Source organism: Platalea leucorodia (assembly GCF_965183815.1).
Source record: "Platalea leucorodia genome assembly, chromosome: 1".
Lineage (NCBI taxonomy): Eukaryota > Metazoa > Chordata > Aves > Pelecaniformes > Threskiornithidae > Platalea > Platalea leucorodia.
Window position 1 is genome coordinate 23,395,936 of NC_138823.1, and position 24,108 is coordinate 23,420,043.

Consider the following 24,108-nt stretch of genomic DNA (forward strand, 5'->3'; position numbering starts at 1 on the left):
GCACTGAATTCAGAACATGCCAGCATTTCAGAGGCGTGCTCCAGAAAGCCTTTATGAAATCCTTTAAATGTATCTGAGAATAACTTCATCTTTATATGATGTTTTATCTCAATAATACATTGAAAGCCTCAAGATTTTCTTGCCAAGAAAGACAAACAATGTGAGGACATCGGATACTTACCGCTTCCATTAGCCCTTTTACTGTGGGTGATTTCAGCATCAAAGCATCAAACACCTCATCTGTCTCCTTCCTCACATACAAAAGCACTGAAACAGAAAAAAAGTCAAACTTGGAGCAGGTTCAGTCAATTGAAGAGATGAAACACCCCACACTGAGCAGAAAAACAAATATTAATCCATGACAGATAAAATGAAGTGCTGAAGATGGTTTTCACTTAAAAAAAATAAAGTACTCTCATATCATCAGTGATCTAAACACGGAAGACACATCATAGTTGCTTTGAAAACACAAAACCAAAATTCAGCAAATTTAATTTAACGTGATTAATCTAAATCTTCAAGAATTTAAACCTCCATTTACTGAAATAAGAGAAGCTAAAAAGCACTGGGGCCCTGTCCCTGGGTCACAGGACATAACACACAAGCTACGTCTTCCTCAACCTGTGTCTCGGCTTGCACCTCTCCGGGCTTCATCCAAAAGGCTGGGAAAGAACATTCAGAAAAGGCAAGTCTGCTCTGCCTTTAGCTGAGCCTTTGAGAGCAAAATCAACAAAAAGGAAAAGAAATACTTCTCTCTCACATTACCACGTGGATGACTGTAAATGGACCTGGCCAGCCTGAAAATACACACTGGAAAGAATGAGTCCAAAGTCATTTGAGACTTTACAAAGGAGACATTCAAAAGCACAGCTGGCAGGCAGGCATTTACCTGTGTGCCCACCCCTGCTCAGGTACCCAAATGCTGTTTGTACTCTTGAAAATCTCCTCTTCCTCCCTCAGATGTCCTGCTGGGTCTTACTGCTTCACAGGTACCGTGCCCTGCCCTCTCTAGCTCTTGTTCTCCCCTCTCCGAGTCGTACAGGTAAAAGGAGGAAACTTGCTGTTAAATGGCAAAAGCAAAGCAGACAGCTACAGAGCAAATAAACATAAACGCTAGAGAAGTGTTTTACGTGTAATCCCACATGACTCTGATAAAGCAGCAGGTTAAATAAGATGTTCCGCAATTTATTTTGTTCCCTAAATAAACTGCCTTTTCGAATAGCAGTGCTGCATGTTAGGAACAAATACACACGCACTGTCAGGCATTTTATGTCTGTGTGACAAACTACATTGGTAATCATCTTTTTTTTTTTTTTTTTGGTAGACAGAAAAAGGTATCTTTTGAAACTGCTAATCCTTGTGATCCCAAAGATATCTCCACCAGGTAACTCAATAGATGACTCACAGATGAACCAGAGATGATGGTATTTTTCAGACAGAAGCAATTGTTTGGAAGCTAATTCTCTGGTCAAGACTGTAGCAGGATGGACTCAGGCCCATTTGCAGAGAATTGTAGCGTCATGGTTTAACCTCAGCCAGCAACTAAGCACCGCACAGCCGCTCGCTCGCTCCCCTGCCCCCGGTGGGATGGGGGAGAGAACTGGAAGGATGAAAGTGAGAAAACTCGTGGGTTCAGATAAGAACAGTTTAATAGGTAAAGCAAAAGCTGCACATGCAAGCAAAGCAAAACAAGGAATTCATTCACTGCTTCCCATGGGCAGGCAGGTGTTCAGCCATCCCCAGGAAAGCAGGGCTCCATCACGCGTAACGGTTACTTGGGAAGACAAATGCCATCACTCTGAATGTGTCCCCTCCCCTCCTTCTTCCCCCAGCTTATATACTGAGCATGACGCCATACGGTATGGAGTAGCCCTTTGGCCAGTCTGGGTCAGCCCCCCTGGCTGTGCCCCCTCCCAGCTGCTTGTGCACCTGGCAGAGCATGGGAAGCTGAAAAGTCCTTGACCAGTGTAAGCACTACTCAGCAACAACCAAAACATCAGTGTGTTATCAACATTATTCTCATCCTAAATACAAAACACAGCACTATACCAGCTACTAGGAAGAAAATTAACTCTATCCCAGCTAAAAACAGGACATGTAGCTTCTTTGCCCAAGGTTTGAAATGACTGAAAAAAGATTTAAAACATGGGCAGATCAGTCCCCCATCTTGGTCTACAAACCAGACACGCAGGACAATGGTGGTTTTTTTTCAATTCAGAAGTATGAGCCACAAAACTGCTACCACAGGCACACAGAGCCACATCGTTTTCACCTACATCTTGGCAATTCTTTGGGACCTGCCTGAGAGTGCCCTTTTAAAGGACTTAGAAGCTGAGATAACTTCAGAACTGTCAGAATATAAGAGAACAAAAAAAAAATCCACATCAGTAGTTAAATTTTATTGGGTCTGATACATTTACCTGCATGAACAAGCACTCGCTCCAAGTGCTAATTTTACCTGTACTAACACTTTTATTAATTCAGTAATTCTTTTCTTGTGACTAGAGAGCTGTCCTGTAACTCACGGCTTTTCAAACATCTGGACTTCTGCCAGCCTTAATAATTACAAACGTATCTGAAAGGAGCAAAAAAATCACTCGGTCCAGTGTTAAAGTTGGGGACATTATACAATGCAAGTGCTGAGCTTTAAATCTGCTGTGCTTGGCGTGTCAGGCAACGTCATGCTGAATGAAGGATCCATTACAAGGATAAGGGGGAACTTGAATCACTATTATACACACAGAGAGCCAGGATTAGAAAACATATGGGGAATTGTTGGTTTTTTCTTTACCCCGACAGGTGCGAAAACCCCAGCTTTGATTCACTAGGGCACTTTTCTATAAATGACTTCTGGTGACGGTGATGCCTTAAGAAGTCCCTGTCTCATCCTTGCCCTTATGCTCTGTTACTCCAGCCCATCTCAATGAATTTTCCTGGATGGTGATCTCTCTCAAACAGCAGATGTGAGTGAAAAAAGGAGAAGGCCGGCTGGCCCACAGCAGGAGGCACAGCCAAGGCGTAGGTAATGGGGCTGCAAAGGCTCCACGGGCTCAGCAGCATTGCCACTGAATGCCAAGCCGCGACTGTGACGATGTGACACACTCGTACTTATGCCCTCTGATCCTACTGTCACCATGTTCATGGCATCTGGATGGGCTCACTTTAATAGTACACATTGCAATATTTTGGCCGGGAGGGGAATCTTGTACCAGGCAATGAGCTATTTTTGACTGAAAGTTAGGAGATAAATTCAAGTTTGTCTGACCTCTACACTACCTGGCTTCAGATCTTAACCTTCTTACCAGCACTAAAAAACACTGTAGACCCTAATGTTTTTTAGATGTTAAAAAGAACTGCAAAAGATGGAGATGATAAATTTATCTTTAGTTACTTAAGAAATAGCCCTGATTCGCAAAATTGCAGAGGGGCAACCAGCCTTTGCTGAAGGCAAGGGAGGTTGTTGCACCTGGGAGATTTTTGGAAGCCAGGCCACTGAACTGAGGATTTAAGTGTGAATGCAGAAGAACGATGTTAGATACCTCTTTTAGAAATGTTAACAGCTTGGCTCTGCATTGGCAAATCTGCCAAGGCAGAAGACAAGCAACAGACATGTGGCAAAAATCAAACTAAAGACATGACTTGTCTTGTAAGATTTGGGCCACTACGAAGGTCTGAGCCCAGGCATTACCGATGCTCCGACTGACACCCTATGAGCAACAGAATCATAGAATCGTTTAGGTTGGGAAAGACCTTTAAAATCATCAAGTCCAACCGTTAATCATCAAGTCCAACAATGACTACAGTCTTTGTAAAGTGGTCTCTGGATGGTGATGTGGCACATTTCAGTCAAGGGAACTAGGGCTGGTAGCTGGGACCTGGCTTGCCTTTCCCACATTTGGAGTTTTCACTAATTGCCCAGGCACAAATTCCCTCAGTGACAGAGCGAATGCTGTCCTCCACAGGGATGGTTCACAAAACCCCGACTGTTATGAATTCAAAGTATTTCAGAGTAGTTTAACACAACTTTCCTGAGAGACAAAAGCTAGACAAAAATATGACTTTCTTCAAGCTGAGAACTACAGGACTGGAAATCTCCCTGATCTGTAACACAGCTGCTGGATTTATAATTAACAGGAAACTCCCTATGAAATCTGAAAGGGAAAGTGATTTGAAAACTCCTACTGAGAACTCAAAACAGGAAAAGGCCATAAGTCTAGCCAAGTAACTAGCTGCGCTCCACACTTGGTACAGATTAACATACTTTACATTTCTGTGTTGGGCACTTGCACCTTGGAGGTCAAGGAGATGAAAGGATAATTCACAAAGTTGCAGCTACCTGTGTGAGAATATGAACCTCGTCTTACCGATGATTTGCAAACCCCTTCAGACCTGTTCTCTGGAAGGCTGCCCCTTAATACTTTTGCTTCCACCGGACGGTATTACAATTAAGCCCATCAGGCAGAGGTGAGGCCACACACTGTCACTTCAGTTCTTCAGCTGGGCTTGGACCCGTTGCTGGGTGTTACTTACCTGCACTGCTCTGACAATGAGCCACCCTGGGATTACATTGCTTGTAATGCATATTTTCACATAACAGGCCTGCTCTCTCTCAAACACTACACCAGTGCCCCATCTATGCCTGCTGTCTAGGGGTTATTGATTCTGCTGTACCAAATAAATCTGGGAGAAAAAAGGCTTCTAGTATGGCTAAGCCTGGGAAAAAAGGCAGGACATTTTAATACCCAGTGACTCCTGCGGCAAAGACAGTATTGTCAAATGGGCAGATTCAGCTGAGCTGTGCTCCATCAGCACAATCCCAGATGCAGGATTCCCGACGGCAGGAAGTTCACCAGAGCAACGCCACGCTGGGAGAGGCTTGGTCTCCAGCCAGCACAGTCCAAGTTGCAAGAAACACCGAACAGGAAGGGGATGTGAAGAGAGCATCCTCCAGCTTCTCTGGTTCCATGCTTCTCCTGGATTTAATTATTTAACATAGTTTTGCCACCAGTTGAAAAACATTTCTTTTCTTTCAAATCTTCCCCTTGAAATGGTTGCAAGTCCTGGACGATATTAAAACAACTTACCACAGCAAAGGACAGGAATAATCAAAGCAAACCAATACCTCCTTGCAGGCAACTCTCCAGGCTTCCACCTGGGAAACCCAGGTGAAACTGCAGGAAATGACAGTTCTTTATGTAGCCCTTGTGGCATTCCCCTTCTGCTTGAAGGAGCCCTGATAATGCAAATTTGGTGAAGGCCTTGAGTCAACCAGATGCAAATCTGTGGTCAGTGCTGTCCCCTTCTGCTTGAAGGAGCCCTGATAATGCGAATTTGGTGAAGGCCTTGAGTCAACCAGACGCAAGTCCGTGGTCAGTGCTGAACTCACATAATTAATTGAAGATTTAATTAAAAGAAGAATATGCTCACATTTATTCCAGGACAATACCGGTCTCCATCCTGTAATCTTGTATGCTTCCCATGGTTGAAGCACACCACCCTAACCAACAGAGAAACTTTGCAAATGCAGGCTCATGGGAAGTTGTTTCTATAAAGCTCAAATGAGTCTTACAAATGGTGCAACTAAGAACAACTGAGCTCACTTCTGTACCTTGTTGCTTTGTTGTCTCACAAACTGACGGGCGAACCTCAAAACATTTGCAAGTTTGAGTTATATAAGTTGGTCAAACTCCTGGAGCCTCCAATAAACTTACATGACAGAACTCATGAGACTGAAGAAATGGCAAATGTTCTCCAGGGTGTCTAACTGCGGCAGTGTAGGAAGTTACCACCTATAGCGCTGCACTGGAAGTGACTGTACACAAAGCAGATTTTGTGGACAAAACCACCATCTGCTCATCCTTACCTTCAGTGCAAAGTTTAACAGCTCTACCTCAACCATTGTTTCAATGTCACTCAATTTCAGCTTCGCTGTAGTAGACTGGAAAACAGGAGTTGGACCGGTATAGCACATGAAACGCAACTGTAATAATATTCACTCAGGGCAGTAAAAAACAGTTAAGGGAAACAAACTCTTAAACAATTCGGTTAGGTCTGCTGGAAAATGTCTCTCCATGCGTTATATTTCTAATTGGGTAGGAAATTTCTGAGATTTTATTCAGGCTAATCTCACTCTGCAGTCAGCAGGAGCTTGCCTGTGTAAGGCCTCTGTATTTGACCCAGTGCATCTTGTGTATTTGCCTGTGATCCCAGTCAGAAGAGAAAAGATGAGCAAAAGTTAAAAACAGACAACCACAGATTTACTACTGGAACATTTATGAACCATGTAGCTTGGCCAAGGATCAAGAAACTTTCTAGCTTTTTTATGCTTTATATACACTTGTGTCCTGATCCCTTCTTGAGATAGCACAGTCCTTTTTTTTCTTCTTTTTGGCTTTTAAATCATTACTAGCATTTGTTAAAATGTCTCCTTGTGTACTGGCAGGTGTAATGATCTCTTCTCCCATCTACCGCATGTGCACTAGCATCAAACAACTGACTTGGTCCGAGCCACACCTGCCCTTCCCAGCTTGAGGGTATGAGTCCCACAGCACTATTTTTAACTGCTAAGAATTGACTGTTACCTCTTTTCAGGCCTTCTTCTTTCATTTGTTTCAAAGGGGATGGACCAAACTCCTCCTCCACAGGCCGGAACATCCTTTTGACCAGGACACTGCTACTAGAAAACACACAAACAGGCACCATGTCACAGTAAAACTGTGCTCCCAGCAGGAGAGGAGAGAACAGCAGCAGTCGTGACTCACTTTATACTCTGGCAAAAACCTCACTAGCTACTCAAGCAGCACCAAACCAGAAACTGCAAGGATTTAGCTTTTGATGCTTATCTGAACTCTCCAGGCCTCTCAAATTGCTCAGACTGACTGGCTGGGACAGGTGACAGGAAAATACACTCCAATGTTACGTACTATTTTGAAAACCCCAAAGGCCTTTAACTGTTTAAATATTGAGGGAAGGGGGGTGGGGAGGAAGAAACAGCCAAGTAAGGAGCTGAACCCACATTTACACATTGATTCACCTCCTCTTTGGGGTCAAGGAGACAGCCTCAGGAAACACCAGCAGTATTTCATTCTAAAATCCAAGACCATACAAGCCAGCGAGTTCAAAAGGAGTAACATGCTGGGCCAGATCCCTCGGCGTAGCTCTGGCAGGACTCGGCATCTCCTTTTACTCTTGGAGGAGAGAACCAAAGCCAGTGTGCTTGCTGCAATAAACCCCTTCGTTTCTCGAATTCTACTGGGAGCCTTATGAAGAACATCAGCTTCATAAAAGAAACAAAAAGGGCCTCGTGTTTTCAAGTCAATGTTAGCTGCAGGTGCCCGGCCACCCCCTACCACAGGCCACTTTTTGCAGGCTTATGTGAGTACAGTTGTCTTATACAAACTCTCAGATTTGATGGTGCTCACTTGGGATTGAAGCATTTCTATTGAACCTTATGGCTCTTTAAACTGTTTTACTTGGAAATGTAACAAAAAATAGATACAAAATGCAGCCAGTTCACATGAAGGAAAAGAAAGTTACCGTAAAATAAACCTCTCTCTACCAGTTCTACATATTATTCACCTACTGTTAGTGATGGCAGAACATGGGGGAAGGGGGAGAAAGGGGATCAGTTTTATCTGATTTCGTGTTTTGTGCCTGCTTTCTATGAGTTTGAACTGCTAACTGCAAAGCTTGTGAAACAATAAATGTCTTCTTACCCTTCTCTTTCATCATCTGTGTTATAGTAAACCTGGAAGGGTGGAAAAAAAAAATTATTCCCAAAACTCAGACACCTGCTTAACAGAATAACTTCAAAAGGGAGAAAAGACAACAAGTGGTTCGCAGTTTTTCATCTGTTAAAAATCCTTTTCCTTCTGTAAAACACAAACATCTCTAGCTCTAATTGTGATCTGGAAAAATTGTGGCTTAGAAAAACTGCTGTTGAATATCATCTAGGGGAAATATATCAAAGCATTTTGACAGACCTCTCCCCTGGTTTATATCATTTTCCCAATTATTTTACAATCCTCTAAATCAGATCACTACTCACCCAAATTACCCCTAATACGATTTAAGCCACAACACTCACAAGCTTTTGTATGTATTTAATACTGTCTGAAAATCTAATTAAACTATAAAGACCAACATTAATCTACAGGCCTAATGGAAATATAATTATTAATGGTACAGCTGAACTTTTTTGCACAGGCTGTGGGCAGCAGCACGAGTCCAGACTGTTGTTTTGTGTAGATCAGTATAGCTCAGAGTCACTGGGACCAAATTTACAACAGCAACAAATGCGGCTAACAGTAGCAGGGGAGGTATAAAATCACAGTCTGTTGTCAAAGGCTTTACAGAACAGTCAGCCAAATTCCTCGCAATGTGCCTCCACCGCGGGTGCACCAGCACTCCAGCTGCCGAGTGACTGTGCAAGCGTGGGGCGAAGGCAGGGCACCGGCGCCCAGCCTTCTGCTGGGGCAGAGCAAGGCATCTCGGGCAGGCTTCCAGCGCTTGTGCTGGCAAGGCTCAGAGCACACTCGGCTCTCAAGGGGAGCCTTCACTTCTGAACCTGTACAATGAAAATCACTCAGGCGTGTGTGTGCAAAGCTGAGGTCTGCAACTCACTCTGTGACCAGGACCTGAAAGTGGCTACACTTTCATAATAAAACATTCATAAATAATAAATTATTATCATAATATATCATTCTGATATTAAGTAATACACAAAACAATTGAAAAGTTCAGGACAGCAAGAATGCTGATACTGCAAGGATATAGGCAAGGATTCCTGCCTATACAGCAGGAAAAGACAGGGCTGAACACTGCCTAAGAGCTAGCAAACTGGGGATCTTCCAGCTAGTTTAGAAAATTATTTACAGGATTACATATACCAAGGAACGCTTCCACCTTCTCCTGTTTTGAGACAAATCCACATTCTGGCTTGAAAGCCATGAGGACAGAAGGTACCCAGCACTGATATGTGTGTGGGCGTTTTTCCAATTTTGGAGAGTAAGTCAGTGACAGCTGTGATTGCAATGTCTGTGCTCTTTGTGCTTTGCTCTACCACAATTCTCACTGCTTTAAAATAAATGACAATTCCAACACTCAGTGTCATTTAATCTTCATTACCTTAATATTTCGCAGCAACATGCATATAAAATTTCCTCATCTACTATTTGTCTTTATAAACACATGCATAAAGGTCTCATTCTACTCCCTGAGATGTTAATAAATAACAGATTCATATTCAAAAAATTGTCAGAGCTGACCCTCCAATTCAGGTTTGCAGTTTCCCAGCAAGCAATAAAGTAGGTCTTAAAAGAGTCAACTCAGGAAAGACTTCCTCACACTTAATGGTCATAATGACTCCATGACTTCTGCACTAAGCCAATACTGAATATTAACATTAGCATGATAGATTTGTACTTTGTAGAGTGAAGATATTTTCTTCTAAGGAATTCCCAGATCTCTAGGTGATGCCGACAGAAAACGGGCAGCGGTGTTTAGCGAGCCTACTCTTGACTTCCTCACACGTCTTTGTTTTCAATTGTCACAGGAAGGGGATCTCTGCTACCACAAGGTGGCACTTCATTTCACCAGCCAAATGGCACATTCAAAACCAGACCTTCTTTCAGTCACAAATCAACCTCCTATTTCAAAATTCTTGACTATTTGTCCCATTCTTTCTTCCTAGCAAAAGAATGACAAAACCATAACAAACACAAACCAGTCAGTTGTTAACGAAGTATAGACTCCTTTTTCGCACCCAGAACTTGGAGAGGCGCTCGTCTCTTGTAAGGTCTTTTTTAAGTGACTCACCAAAAGCTGCAGTTACCAAAACAAGAGCTGAAACAAGCGGCCCCCAGAACAGTGATTTATTTTCCTAGAACCAGCCTTGGAGCACACGTGGCCGGTCGGCAGGTGGGCACCAGCTCGTCTCATTATCATTTCCTACCTGTCCAGTTCTTTGTAGGTTTCCAAAGTGAACATCCGGTATGAAGAGAACTGGCTGGGAATCCAGGTCAGCCATTGTTTTGAAGAAGGTGATATCGCTCTTTTTTTGCAGAGGCAGTGCACTCAACTTCCCTTCAGCTGCTAGGAGGATCACAAAGCAACATGGTTATGAGATAAGGCATGCTAAGCGTGACTTAGCCCCAAACCAGAAAGGCCTGCCTTACTCACAGTTATTACATGAGGCTTGGGATGCCTGGCCTTTGCCTTTCTTTCTGTTCTGCTTCCTCTCTTCGTCTCGGATTTTCCTTTCCGCTCCCTGATGCAAAAAAGACAATCCACAGATATTATCCAAAGAGGAACCACTGTGAGCATCGTACCCTGCGATGCCTGGAACTACAGCAACGGACACATCAGAAATGCTGAAACTGAGACTGGTTATCACATTACAGATAAATCTGTGCAGATTGTTGGGAACGTGCCAGCTTCGGATTGATCACCTGTGCCCAAACGCAGGCTGGCACATCCAGCAGCCCCCAGGGCGGGAGGCAGCAAGAGGAACATATCCACATGCTGGCTTGGAGGAGATGGGATGGACGGCTCAGGCAGTGTTCAGTCTGTAGCAGGGCTGTTGCCACCACAACTTGTGCAAAGGGCATCCCGAGCCTAGCGCCTCTGCGATGGATGGAGTGCTCAGGCCAAATATTTTGCGTAGGTACTGACGTAAAACACCTGTAGGATTGCTATCGTCTTAGATCATGTCTGTGCTAAGCTCCTCCCTAAACCCTCCTTCACCCACCTTGTCTGGGGGTGGCATTGCTCCACTGTGGCCAGCTTTGTAGAAGCCTTTGAGATTTGCCAGTGCAAGAAGGCTACACTGACAGCTTGCCAACAGCGCAAGGGCTCTTACAGAAAAATACAGGCATTTCAAACAGGGAGAAGCCCTCCAGAAACTGGAAAGCAATGTAGCACTGCCCTATTAGGCCTCAGGAACTCCTGGGAAGTTGCAGGCTTCTGTTATGTAAATACACTCTCAACAAGTTTAGAAAATAAAACTTGTTATTGACATAAAAAGCAGCAACACCACCTTTGAAGTTCTCCTAATTTACTTTATAAATGTGAATAGTCATGTTGTGAAGAGTATTAAAGATCCATATGCTCCCAGACAGTCAGCATACAAAATTAAAGATTTTTTCCAAATTAAAATTAGATGTTTCTTTAAAAGAGGAAAGGGGGAGGGAGGCAAAGAAAACCAAAAATATCCACTCAAGATGGCAAAATTCACACATGAGCCAATGAACCAAGCTTGAAAATAATGCAAGGAAAGATGTACTCCTGGCTGTGATCTATCAATGGATTTCCAGAGGTTGAAAGAGGTAGAAGAAGAAACAGCTCTTTAAAAAACGTGAAGGTGTCTAACAGAAACATTGCCTCCAGACCCAGGTCTCAATCCAGTTGTCACTGACCTCAACCACAGAAGCAAAGGGATTCAGAGTCCTGCCCTTATCAAAACTGTTTCTAGGGGTACATTTGTATCTTTAAAGGCCACCTGTTCTTTGGCAGAAAGGAGCAAAAATACGCCTCACAGCCACTGCCCTGCAGAAGGCACTTCCCTGAGAGCCCCGGGCTGCACAAAGCGGCTCTGCCAGGCAGCCACAGCCCTACCCACCACTCAGTGCTGCTGCTCTGCTGCTCGCAGGTAGCAGGATGAACCTTGAAAATCATTTTGTACATCGCAGCAAGCACGAGTTTCCTCTCAGGAAAGCAGAAACTGAGGAGGACTCAGCTTTTTATACACAATATATGTTTTGCTGATTTTTCTTTGATATTCTCTGTAACTATGAACTTGGTAAAGCTTCACAGCTTTGTCTTCCTTCATTCATGGCAAGACACCCCCAAGTCCTCTGGGGTGTAGGCGATCTCTGAGCAGGGCAGCCACTCCCACCCACCAGTGCTTATTTGTGCCACAGCCACTTTACAAATGTGGCAACTGCAATACCCACAAAACTACCTACCAGCCCTTCTGAGCCAGGAGCACCCCACATGGCACAGTGCAGGGGCCAGCCAAGCCTGTACATCATTGCTGTCGGTGCTGAGACAACAGACCACAATAAGATTTTTGCATACCAGAGCATTTCTGCCAGACAGTTTTCACAGCTGAGCCATCTGACACATATCTAATAAATCAGACTTTGCATATCTCTTCAGGGCAGAAGAAATAATCCTCACATAGGGTACTACAAATTAGGCTCTGACCAGTCAAATAATTGAATGAGTTTTTCACTTTTTCATTGATGCCTGGACTTTGTATAAATGCAACTTCTGCTACTAAACATTAGCAAAATGCAGCCTATGAATTTCAACTGATTCAAAATATTTTTTTCCCAAGTCTTCAGCTCATTTAAGCTTATGTCTGGCATTCTAGCTCCAGCCTAGCAAAGCCCTTACCATCATAAGGACCACTCCCATCACCATTATGAAGCTCATGTGTACACCTGTTTCTAGTTCAAGGCCAAAGCGTTCCACATCTGGTAGGACAGGCCCATAGACTCCAGCCTTCTTCTCTCTAAAGCTGAAGATTAATAAGCAATTAGAGTTGCTCAATACCCTATGATAATCCATTTTCTCTATGACGATCCATACTGAAGACAAGAGGGCAGGGACTGCATATATTCCAAACAACACATAATTTTTCAGAATAAAGAAAATGGGATTAATTTATTTGATTTTGGAACAATGTTATGGTAACTGCCAAGTCAAATGCTTCTGCTTATTTTCGGCAAGGCTAATCACATACAGAAAATCAAAATATCTCTGAATCCCCAGTTCCTTCATACACAGTGGCTAAAGCATCTTGCGATATATAAATATAAATAGGCCTGGTAGCAAGTTACCCTGACAACCTACTTAAGGAATAAAAATTATATTCTCTTATCATAATGCAGCATCAGTGATCTGCACATGATAAAAAGACTGCAAGAGCAGAGAGAATTAGCACTGAGAAAACAAGATGTGCACTGTGACACTTGCTTTGAAGATTGCCTACTGGAAAATAAACAGGGACAAAAGACTGGAGAATGAATAGGGAGCAAGCACACGATTACAACCTCTGCAGCCTTTATCTCCATACATTTATGTCACAAAGCGCACGTTGGATCTGAGTTGGTGTTGCTCTCTAGTTTATATGTAAATGAATACTAAATTTAAGCAACTGCCTGAGTAAATACTAAACTACACATAATATGTGCCAGTTAGCTAAATGCAGTTTTATTTCTTCAGGGATAGTCTTTCCACAACAGCTATGCTGTGTTTCAGCTGGAGGACATTGATTTATCAGCAAATGTTTTCTTAAAAACTGGACATCTGTACCTATGATTTATCTAAGTTAACACACCAACACATCTAGTGGTCCTAAAGAGGCACCATTGCTTCAGAAAAACCATTTGTAAGAACGCTGTCAGGCACAGAAACATTTTTCCTTCAATGTTTCAAACTAAGATACATTTCAGTACTTAGGCGGGAGGAACTTACTGTGCAGTTCCTCTGATCCAGACGATTGTAATAAATGAGGCACTTTTCTCATCAGCTGCTCTTTGGGGTTGTCAGATTGGGGCATAACGGTGCCATTCACATTTTTAAAATGTATAACAATTATTATATGTTTGCTGTTTTTTTTAAATGACCCTGTAATACTTCTTTAACTGATCATGGCAAAGAGGTGGGCGATTATTGCCTGAGCTTCAGGGCCTTTCCCAAACAGGCAGCAAACCCTGTCCTTGTCACTAGAGGGCGAGTCGCAGCCTGGGCAGAGAAACCGAGCCAGGGACCCTCCATTTAGCACCACCTCAAGCGGAGCCAGGGTTCATTTTGGCATCTTGGAAAGATGAGGGTACCCAGCCCCACCAGCTACCTTCCTCTGAGCGCGACGAATCCTCCCAGTGCCACCAGCAAGTGGAAATTCTCCAACCATTTATGTACTTACAAAAACACCATGACAAACAGAAGTTGGTAAAGATACAGCAGCGTAAGTGAGGGGAGAAGCACGCCTCGGTCTCTTTTCAAGCGTCAATTAGCACAAACTGTCATGTGAATTGACCTTGATAATTTTTATTCATTCAACTCATTTTGAGCCCTGCATTAAGTTAAAAAGCTCTGTGTGCGTGTATGCATGTATACGTTTACATTATACAGAGATATATCCCATTATCGATACCCTTGAGCCCTCCAGTTCCCACTTTCAATATAGTTTTGATGTGGATAATGCTTTAACTACCCCTGTGATCTTTTCTTCTACTTTGAGACACTTTTGATTAAAAGACTCAACATCCATTTCCTGCTTTTTAGTCTGGATATTTGAAGTACCAATTAAGCCAATAGATGCAATGAACATGTATTATTCAAAATCTCCACCAGTTGTGTCTTCAGGTCACCCTTGATGAGTTTGTGCTCTGAATTCCCTTCCTTTTTTCAAATAATTCAGGTTTTTCTAATTGCTTTTCAGAAACAGGTAGATGAAAACAACTTGTTACTTTGATATTTACTGAGCTTTTTAACATCCAGCTGTAGCTTCAAATCTCTAAATATTTGACATTCAAAGTTACAATTAAAAGCGTAACATTTTGACTGCAAAAAGACCTCAATGCATACATTTACATTCATTACTTTCAAAGTTTTTGCTCCACTAACACAACTCACTGATTAGCTCTCAAGATCCCGTTGTCAAGACAGCAACAAGGGAACGAACTGAAAAAGGGGAAGGAGCAGCAGCACAGAGACCTGGAACAGTTGAACTCTTACCCTTCCATTAAAAAGTTAATGCTACGTATTGCCTGGGGCATGGCCTTTTGCCTTTCTGTTCCCACCTGTGAGATGGCAAGACTAATTTGGATAAATTTCCGAGTCACTTAAATAGATGTAGGCTCCTGAATCCCTGAACCTTGACTAGAATCCAGGCATCAGCTCCCCCCTGGAAGATCTCTCCCAGCAGGGTTAAAGTCATTGGCCGGCAGGTGTTAAACACAACGGAAACATGGTCACTCACATCTAAGAATCATCACTGAGATAACATTTCTGAGCAACTGTTTCTACTCAGTGATTACCACAGCTGACCATGACTCTGTCAGACTCGTTAAGTCATGATCTATGTTTTGGTGCTGAAAAAACTTACCAATTCTCACAAAGGAGTAGGGAAATCCATTGTAAACCAACCACATTTTGCAAAAGGAGGAGTGAGCAAAAAAAAAAGGAAAAAAATAGTTCCTGAACTACAAAATGGGAATGGCTAATGTATTTTTCCAGTTTACTTTTTATAAGAAAAGCCTAGCAACATAAAAGTCTCATTGAAGCTTCCGAAATAACGGTTTGTAATCAAGCAAGGGAAAAAAAACATCAGCTGCATCATTGGGACTCAGTGTTTTCCACTGCATCATAAAAGAGAGCTTAGCAGGCCTTTCTGAAAGGTGCATTTCTCTATCAGAGACCCCTCCACAAAGTTTACATGTTACCCATCCTGGCTGTTAGAGCCAGAAGGGATACCATCATCAGACTGGCACTTGCGTGAGCCTGTGGTCAGCACTGACCTTCCAAGTAGAGATCTTTACGTTTGTCCTTTCTATGACTTTTTTAATATTCCTGTATCATGACCTGTAACATGCTATTCTTAAACAGTCCAACTATTGCTCACAAGCTGAGGAATCACGGCCAAAAAGGCTACAAAGCAGTAAAATAATTATATGATAACCTGTTAGATTTATGATATAGCTGGTCCAAATTCTACCATGAAACGCTTTCCCTTTCTTTAGGGAAAGAAAAAACATTTAATTAGGTCTAAAATACAACAATAATAAGCTGTCTAACAATGTTCCTCCTCTATCTATGGTAATTGTGCTTTCCGCTTACCTTGTCACAAAAAACCTTGATCTGGCAGTAGGCTCGGTGGATGGGTTTATTGCTGCGGTTGTTGTAGCTGTATGTATCGATCTGAATCATCAAAGGAAGTCCTTTTACTCCTTTTTGTGAGGAGAAGTCTGTGCTCAAACAATTCACTGTGATGAAAATCTGTGTGCCAGAGAGATTACGTTTTAAATGTGGTACAAACTATTAAACTTCTGGAAACACATGACAAGTAGGAAAATAAAAGCAGATACTCCCCCCCTACAAAAAAAAAAAATTTTAATTCAACTACGATCCACGCTCTGGCAATTCACGCATTTATTCTCCACTTCTGTCCTAACTACAGCAAAGATGCTCCCACACTGGGAAGAAGGACAAACTTTCAAGGCGTGTATCGATGTTGCAGTTTGGATCGGGAGCTCACATTTTTAAGTAAATCATTTGGTTGTCCGAACTTACCGTGCTTTGGTTCACACCAGAGAGCTCAGAGTGCGTGAGCTGGATTCTTTTTGGAAGAGCCAGACCAGAAGATGTGTCCTAGGAACACACCTCACATGCTCCAGCTGCTAATAGTTGCTCAGTCTGTGGGAACTAGAATTAAAGATAATCTGAGATAAAACCTCCTAAAATGTGTCTCACGTGGATGTCAGGTCTTTAGCCCTGACTTGTTTCGCTCTACAAACCTGCTCTGTATGTTTGCACTATTTGTTAATATAGACATAGCAAGATCATCTTGCTTCGTCCCTTTCCAGCTGTCTTTTGGTCTGGCTTGTTCTTCTGACAGCTCACAAATTAAATCCAGTGTGGCCAAAGATACGTCCTACCCTTTTTTTTTATTTTACAAATTCTCTTTACACTCTCATCAGCAGTACTCCTTCCTCCATCCCATCAACAGATACTCCTGATCTTCACTTTAAGGGTCCTTCACTGTCTGTCTGCAATTTCAAAAATGCATCTCATCCTGTCTTTCAAACTAGGAAGGAGTTTCTCAGACATTTATAAAACTACACCCTTCCTCTTCTCAAAAGTCCCCTTTGCCAGGTAGCATCCACGGAACTTGACGCTGCCCTTGCTTCTGGGCAAGCCCTGCCTGCGTTTGCTTCAGAAACCCATCTCGTGCCTTCCTTCTACACCCACTTCCATCTGTTGATAGCCGCTAGTCACGTCCTGCCCTCTAACCTCCATCGGTACTAGGGAACAAGGCGTGCCTCCTCTGCCATGCGTTTGTACAGCCCCTGGCAGATGGGTCTCCCACCACCAAGTCTCCCAAGGGCTATTTTGATGCAAAGCAAGATGTAATCATGAACTGAAATATCACTGGTATCTTTCCGTCAGGATAGTGTGCATGAAACTTGAGAGATGAAACTGGATTAAAAATCCAATTGTTCTTCCCAGTGATGAGTATGTGCATTGCATAGTAATTTGGGCCAATTATTTATTGACCTGATTCTAATTTTCACTCTTCCTCAGTTTAAAAAAAAAAAAAAAAAAAACAAAAAACACAACAACAAAACCCCAAAACTGTGAACTAAGGAAAAGGACAGTGTGTATCTCCTGAACCAGGAGGATGTGAAACCCACTCCAGCAGAATGAGCACGCTCGGGAAGGAAGAGATCTGCGGGGTCTCTCAAACAGACCTGAAGCACACCTGGCCAGGCAGAGGAGAGGTCAGCAGGCCCCCGGGATCTGCGAGGATTCAGGAAGGGAGAGCATGAAGGAATCCCTGCCAGATCCACAAGCAGGGGAAAAAAACAAAACAAAAAAAAACCCAAACCATTTGAGTGACCAGAATACTAACATTCCTAAGAGAAAGGCAGCTGAGAAGAAGGGCTCCGGTATGGTACAGCTGGTGGGGGGATACTTTACCCTAATGGCAGAAGTTAACATTACAGTCAGGTTTTTTTACGATGGAGCCAGAGCAGCTTGTTTGCCTGACTGAGCTAATGGCACCTCCGCATTTCTGCTTCTGATTGTATCACAGGGCTGCATTTACAAATGAAATAGTTGAACTTTAACTGCAGGGAGAGGAGGGAGGCGGGGAAGGGCCCTAGGTGAAACTCTGATTTTGAAGCTGATAGTGTTATTTCTGTTTCAAATTACAACTTGGTCTCCTCCAGCTCCAAAGGTAAGCTGGATACGGGTGCACATGCCTTTGAAATATGACGGCCTGAATTTTCATTTGCCTTCAGACTCCTACAGTGTGTGTGTGAACGGAGAGCAGCAGAACGAGGTCTCGCATAAACCAGAATCTGGCCTTGCTGTATTTTAGCCCACACTTCTGCACAGGCATTTTCCAAACTGTACATTAAAATGTGAGAGGGGACGTGGAGGCTTTGCACCTACCTAGCAGCTTGTGCATCTACCACCTTTGCTGCACACTCAGCTGAGAAGTAAAAAAAGGCCTAGTCCCACCTCGATTAACTACATGTGACACTGTGTGTCATCTCTTCTGCTGCCTCCACAAACAGAGCAGAGTAGGAGCAGCTGGGGAAGACAGACTTTATCGTTTCAAGAGTCCCCATACAGCAATAACAGATTATTCAGCGTGAATAATAGATTGATGCCGTAAGATTCAATACTCTTGTCCTGACACTGCACTACATCAGGATTCTCTGAGGAGCTATGACTGTACGTTCATGCGCATGAAGTGTACTACGCTTTCCGTCATATCATTTGCACCTTGCAGACAGATGGATTTAAATGAACACAGATCATTTATTTTTGGGAAAATTTTCTGTCTCCACACAATCTTCTATTAGCTTTCCTGTAAAGCACAACACTGACTTTGGATTTGGAAAACATGGGGTGGGGGTGTGCAGAGAGAAGGGGAAGAGGGCATAAGTTGTGGTACTTGAGTTGATTTTAGTGTTTTTTGGTTTTGTTTTTTTTTTTTTCCTTTGCATGACTGAAGACTTGCACCAGTTTTAACACAGTGGTGCAGCAGGCTGCTGTCATGAACAGGACCTGGGGAACCATCTGGACAGTCCCCTTCTCTCTGCTCCTGCTCTGACCAGAAACCTTCGCCTCCCTGAGGCAGTGGCCAAGGAATGCCGCCAGCTCTGAGCAGCAATGATTTCATGTGTGCCTGTCCAAGCACAGCCTGCTTTGCCCTTTACAACCCTCATCCTTCCCTCCTTTGCAGCCCCTGTCCGCAATGCAGGCACTCCCCCTCTCAATGAGACAAGGAGCAAAACAACCCCACGGACAGCCATGGAAAGATGAAGTCCCGCTCTACCTCTCTTGGAAGACACCCAGGTTTAAGATCCTCCTTGCTCTGGTCTCTTGCGTAGCAGAGTTACATGGTTAGAAGATGTAAAGTAGAAATGACAGTAGCAGCAGTAGAAAGCACTGCTTTTATTTCCCGGGGCCCTGTCTACACTTGACTTAGAACTATTTTAATGGATGTGACTATGGCTGTACCTGAATTCATTTACAAACTTTTTTTTTTTTCCTGTGCAAACTGGATTTTAGCAATATTTTGCTATCAGGAACAAGTTTGAGTTGTCGTTATAGTGATGTCTTTTTTTTTTAATGTCAGCATATCTTAGATTAGAGCAATTAATGATAGAGTTCCACCCATCTAGTCTCCAGCTCAGGCATGCCACTGGCAATGAAAAACTGATTTGGAGAAACATTTGGTGCCTGAGAAAGTTTCAAAAGTGGCCTAAGATAACGACAGCTCTTCTGTTTGTTATAGGCCATGTCTAGAAAAAGCACTCTCTCTTTCGGCAAAGGCGCTCCTCCACAGTGTAGCTGTTATTATGTGAATTACTGACTGTTTGTTAAACACTGCAGCATAATTAGTGATGTACAAGACACAAACACAGTAACCTGCCTTAAGAGAAAGCAAGACTCAAAAATACATTTCCCCTTTTATCATTTAATCCAGCCAACATGACTCCTGCTGCAGTCTCTCAGCTTATACGCTTTAAAGGTCTACAGTTATGAAACCTCCGATATAAGCCTTTTATTACTATTTACATTTCTGGCTCCCATAGTCTCAGAAAGAGCCAAGAGCAGAAGGGAGGGCAGAGTGTGTTATAGCACAAAATCAGAAACTTAAGCAATTTCTCTGCTGAATACTGGCAATACACAGAATCTATGCCAGGGTCATGGGTCTTTACAAAACCCTGTTTTAAAGGGATTCATCCCTCTGGACTGTAACAACAAAGAGTTAAATGCCTTGTCTCTTAAATGACTAACATCAATCCCATCATTCCTCGTATACACAGAAAGTGTGGGTTTATAGTTTCTCCTGCCAGCCGTTACCTTATAAATCCCATACAAAGGTAAGACCTTTGTTTTATTTCAATACAAATGTCTCCAGCAAATGTTTACACTACTCTTTTGAAGCTTCCTCAACCCACACCACACCCCAGCAACTACATAAAAATGCCATTTGCCTTGAATCCCAAATGCATACTTACTGAACCATTTGTATACACTGAAATTTCAACATTGTTTGCTACCACAGGTTAACTCTTCTTTAATAGATACACGTGTGTGTCCGTGCATGACATATATATGTGAAAAAATATATATGCAAACATACACACACAGACATGGTTTATTAAACCAGTTGCCAAGTCTAATCCTACATAGTTTCTGGTACTAATTCCCCCAAATGAAGTATCTTCCTCCAACCTTTAAATTTTGAGAGTAGAGAAAATACTAATTTCCTCCCTAATTAAATGAAATTTGATCTAAGTTAGGAAGGAAATTATAATTAAGAACAAAATAATTCTTATACTAGTCAAAGCTTGTCCTAAGCACTGCTAGCAATGTTAAAGAAATATGGATCGTCACAATACAAATCACTGATAGACTGTGCTGCTCTATCAGCTTGATTTTACAGTTGTGCCCACTGGAATCATAGCTCACTTCAGCCCACAATGTCTAAGAACCTAATCCTGCAAATCAAATCACTCACTCATTGAAAACACAGCTTATTACTGTATGGGCTATGCCAAAACTCATTAAGTAACTGGAAAGGTTCCCAGAAGCTTCAGCATGCTTTGGATTAAAGATCTACATTTCAGTTAAATATAGCAGGACAATGATTGCATGCAAGCATACACAACAACTGCACAGCACACAACTACTGTACACACCAAAAAACATGTGCCAGCACCCGCCTGAATAACATATCCGCCAACATGTCTGTTTACCACACGTCCAAGTTGCAGCGCTTTGCAGAAATCAGTAATTTCTTGGTATCACTGAATAGCATTTTTTGTCTGCTTTAAGATGACATTTTTCTTTAGCAATGGTTAAAAAGTACTTTCCATAAAAATATACAATTAATGTATTGTTTCAGAGCTAACATAATCCTAACAATTTTAAATTAGCAAAGTATTAATCAAAGAGAAGGCATATCTCAAAGAGTTGTTATGATTTACGACAAAGACACTCTCCTTTGAACAGGACAGTTCTGGTTCTTAATTACCTTTCTTGCAAACTAACTTCTGTCAGCAATAAGACTGCAAGCAGGTAGATGTGTGTCTATCAAAAATGAAGCTGAGCTCTCTGTTCAAAAGCCTCCACTAGAACTTTGTCAACCAGCCAGATGCTGCAGCAAAATCTTCTGTAGGGCAACAGCAAGGCTACTACCTACCTTCTAGCATATCATAAAAAGACTTTTAAAAGACGGTTAAAAAGTCAGACAGTTCTTGTTAATTATTGTTTGTTTCCTCACCTTTTTTTTCAAGAACACCTTTAAAAATACCAGACATAGCATTCAGGCTCAACTAAAGGGAGCCACCAAATCACCTTGCCCATAAATGTTGCATATTTATATATACAGAAGTAAATACAGGAGTGAAATGAAGATGGACTGTACAAAAAGCATTCTTCGCTTCCAAACTCTGCTTCCTTACTGCACAGTATTTTTGCCTCAAGGAAGCATAAGGAAGAGTTTGACATGGCTGTAGACCCTTCCCCTTATTTCCCTGTATCCTGCTCTGAACCACAAGCCCCATGGTGACCTCTAGACAATGGCCCCAGCAGATAAGGATGTTGTTCTAGAAAAAGGTAAGGATGTGCTGGGCCCAACTCTGCTCTGCCAGAAGGCACGGGGACTGCTGCTGTCAACCAGATAGAGCAGAGGAAACGCTAGCGGAGTGGTGTTTCTGACATTGGTGCTGTTCCCTCAGTCCACAGAAAGCAATGGTGAGATTATTCCACAGCTCAACACGTGCTGTCCAAGATTCCCTCTTCCGTTGACTTGTTCTGCCGAGCAGCAGTCTGAAGACAAGGGACCGAGCACAAGCAGCTGAAGCCAACACCCCAGTTCCCTCCACGTTACTGATGTGACAGAGGCCTCTGCCTGTACTCTCTGAACGCCTGTTTCTTCCACGTAAGATCCAACTGAGATGCTCCCTTACAGACCCTTAGCAGACTCACTGTCAACAGGCAGATCCTGGCTGTCACACCTGCGCTGTTACACCCTCATCCTAAAGGGCTTCCAGGAGGAGGGTACTGCTCTGCTTGCGTGTGGGAGGAGAAATCTGGCTTTAAATCAGCTGCCCTCCAGGTGGAGTAGGAAAGGGAGAAATCTGATGCTCCAGATAAGTCTTCCTAGATGCAGGTTCAGTCTCCCAGGAGAGACAGGGATATTTGGTTAGGTGATTGCTGCTGCTTCTGTTTGATTTTTCAAGATCGCTCCCCTGTGCACTTCCAATGACTGGTCTGTTTTCTTTATTTCTTCCCAGGCCAGTAGAGCGCTTCATCACATCACATCTCAGAGGCCCTGGAAAGAACTGCTCTGTGCTGCTTTTGTCTGACTCAGATATCTGAGAAAGGTCTTTGTGCCTGTGAGGTTAGTTTTAATCTTGAAATTGTGGTGAAAAGGGAGAACAACACTGAGCAGAAACAATGGAGCCAGTTTAAAGATCATCGTTCAAAAAGCTTAAGAAAGGAGAGTCTGTAATTAGGCCTTGAAATTCTTCATCTCTCTTGGATGAGGTAATTACTGGAGAAAAAGCAGCCTTCAGTGACGTGCCTTGGAGTCCACAGCCTTCAAACACCGCAGGGGCATCCTATGGGAATCCCCAGACCCAGCGCAACGGGTTATTGTATTAGACTCTCCAACAAGAGCAAGCGTGTGGGTACGTATACACGTGTGCGGGGAGGGAGACACTTTCGTGCACGGTGATAAGCTTTCAGGTACAACCTGATTTATGCTTGATAGCCCAATACCAAATCGTGTTATGAATTGCTGTTCAAGCTCCTAAAAGATCATATATTTGATAACTACCACCCAAAATAAATACGCATAAGCCAATGTGCATTTTAGTGACTACTTCCTGCAGAAATACAAGTGGCTTTCTTAAATTTCACTCCTGACGCTTTTTTAATCCAACACCAATAAGAGAGTCATTATTTTAAAATCTTACTATGTTATATTTCCAGGGATCATTGTGAGAGTTGTGTTCTTAATGTTCTGGCACCCAAGGCAGGAGCAAGGTGACTGGTGTGAGATTAGAATAAAACGGCCAAGGACAACACCTGAGACTAGTGGATGTGACTTTCTTGCTCCTAGATCAACATGGTGTCTTGCTAAGTCTGGCCTGCAGCTGCAAATGCAAGTGTGTTAAAGAACTGCCAGCCCTGGCAATGGGGATGGTAGTTGCCAGTGGGAGGAAGAGACAAGACTGCCATGCTCTAGCCCTGGCGGTGCTTCCGTAAAGGTCCTTGGGAAAGTCCGTCGTGTTGGAGATCCCAAACCTGTATTTGCTTGCATAATGATCACATGCACACAACGGTCATCTGTTGTGACTGCAGAGGACAACATCACTGTATTTTGAAATGGAATCACATAATAGGGGAATATCTGGGGCGGTGAGAATGTAATCATTACATGAGTAAATACAGCACCATTAGCAACTGGGCCAAGTACAACCCTGTTTACCAAGGCCAGCTTTTGAAAGAGCCAGGTGGTTTTCAGAACTATTGTCTTTTCTTTAGTGCTCTATTCTTTTAAAACATGCATCAGAGATGAAAATTCCTGTTACTACAAACCTCAGCACCTTCAGTCAGCAAGTCAGGACAGCGAGTGTTAATGCTGCCACTCCGTGCTTGATGCAATCTCTCACAGAACTCACTCGCTCGATGCAATCTCTCTAACGCTCTGTTAGAAACGCAGTGGGGAATCGTGCATGAAGATGTCTCTGTATTTGAAACATCCTTAGCATTACTTGAACATTGGGCATTTTGTATTCAACATGAAAAGAGCATCAGGAGTTTGCTAAGCTCAACAATGTTTGCTGT

General features: G+C 42.9%; 1 protein-coding gene across 1 annotated transcript in view; it reads right to left on the minus strand.

Moving 5' to 3' along the window:
- GRHL2 (grainyhead like transcription factor 2) overlaps positions 1-24,108 on the minus strand; it is a gene marked incomplete at both ends in the record, with an annotated part of 54,153 nt that overhangs the window by 7,393 nt on the left and 22,652 nt on the right. Inside the window, 6 exons of the mRNA XM_082315801.1 lie at positions 182-267; positions 6,582-6,676; positions 7,716-7,747; positions 9,953-10,092; positions 10,180-10,267; positions 15,847-16,005. Of these exons, the coding sequence (XP_082171927.1) occupies positions 182-267; positions 6,582-6,676; positions 7,716-7,747; positions 9,953-10,092; positions 10,180-10,267; positions 15,847-16,005 (600 nt within the window). The remainder of the gene's footprint in view (positions 1-181; positions 268-6,581; positions 6,677-7,715; positions 7,748-9,952; positions 10,093-10,179; positions 10,268-15,846; positions 16,006-24,108) is intronic.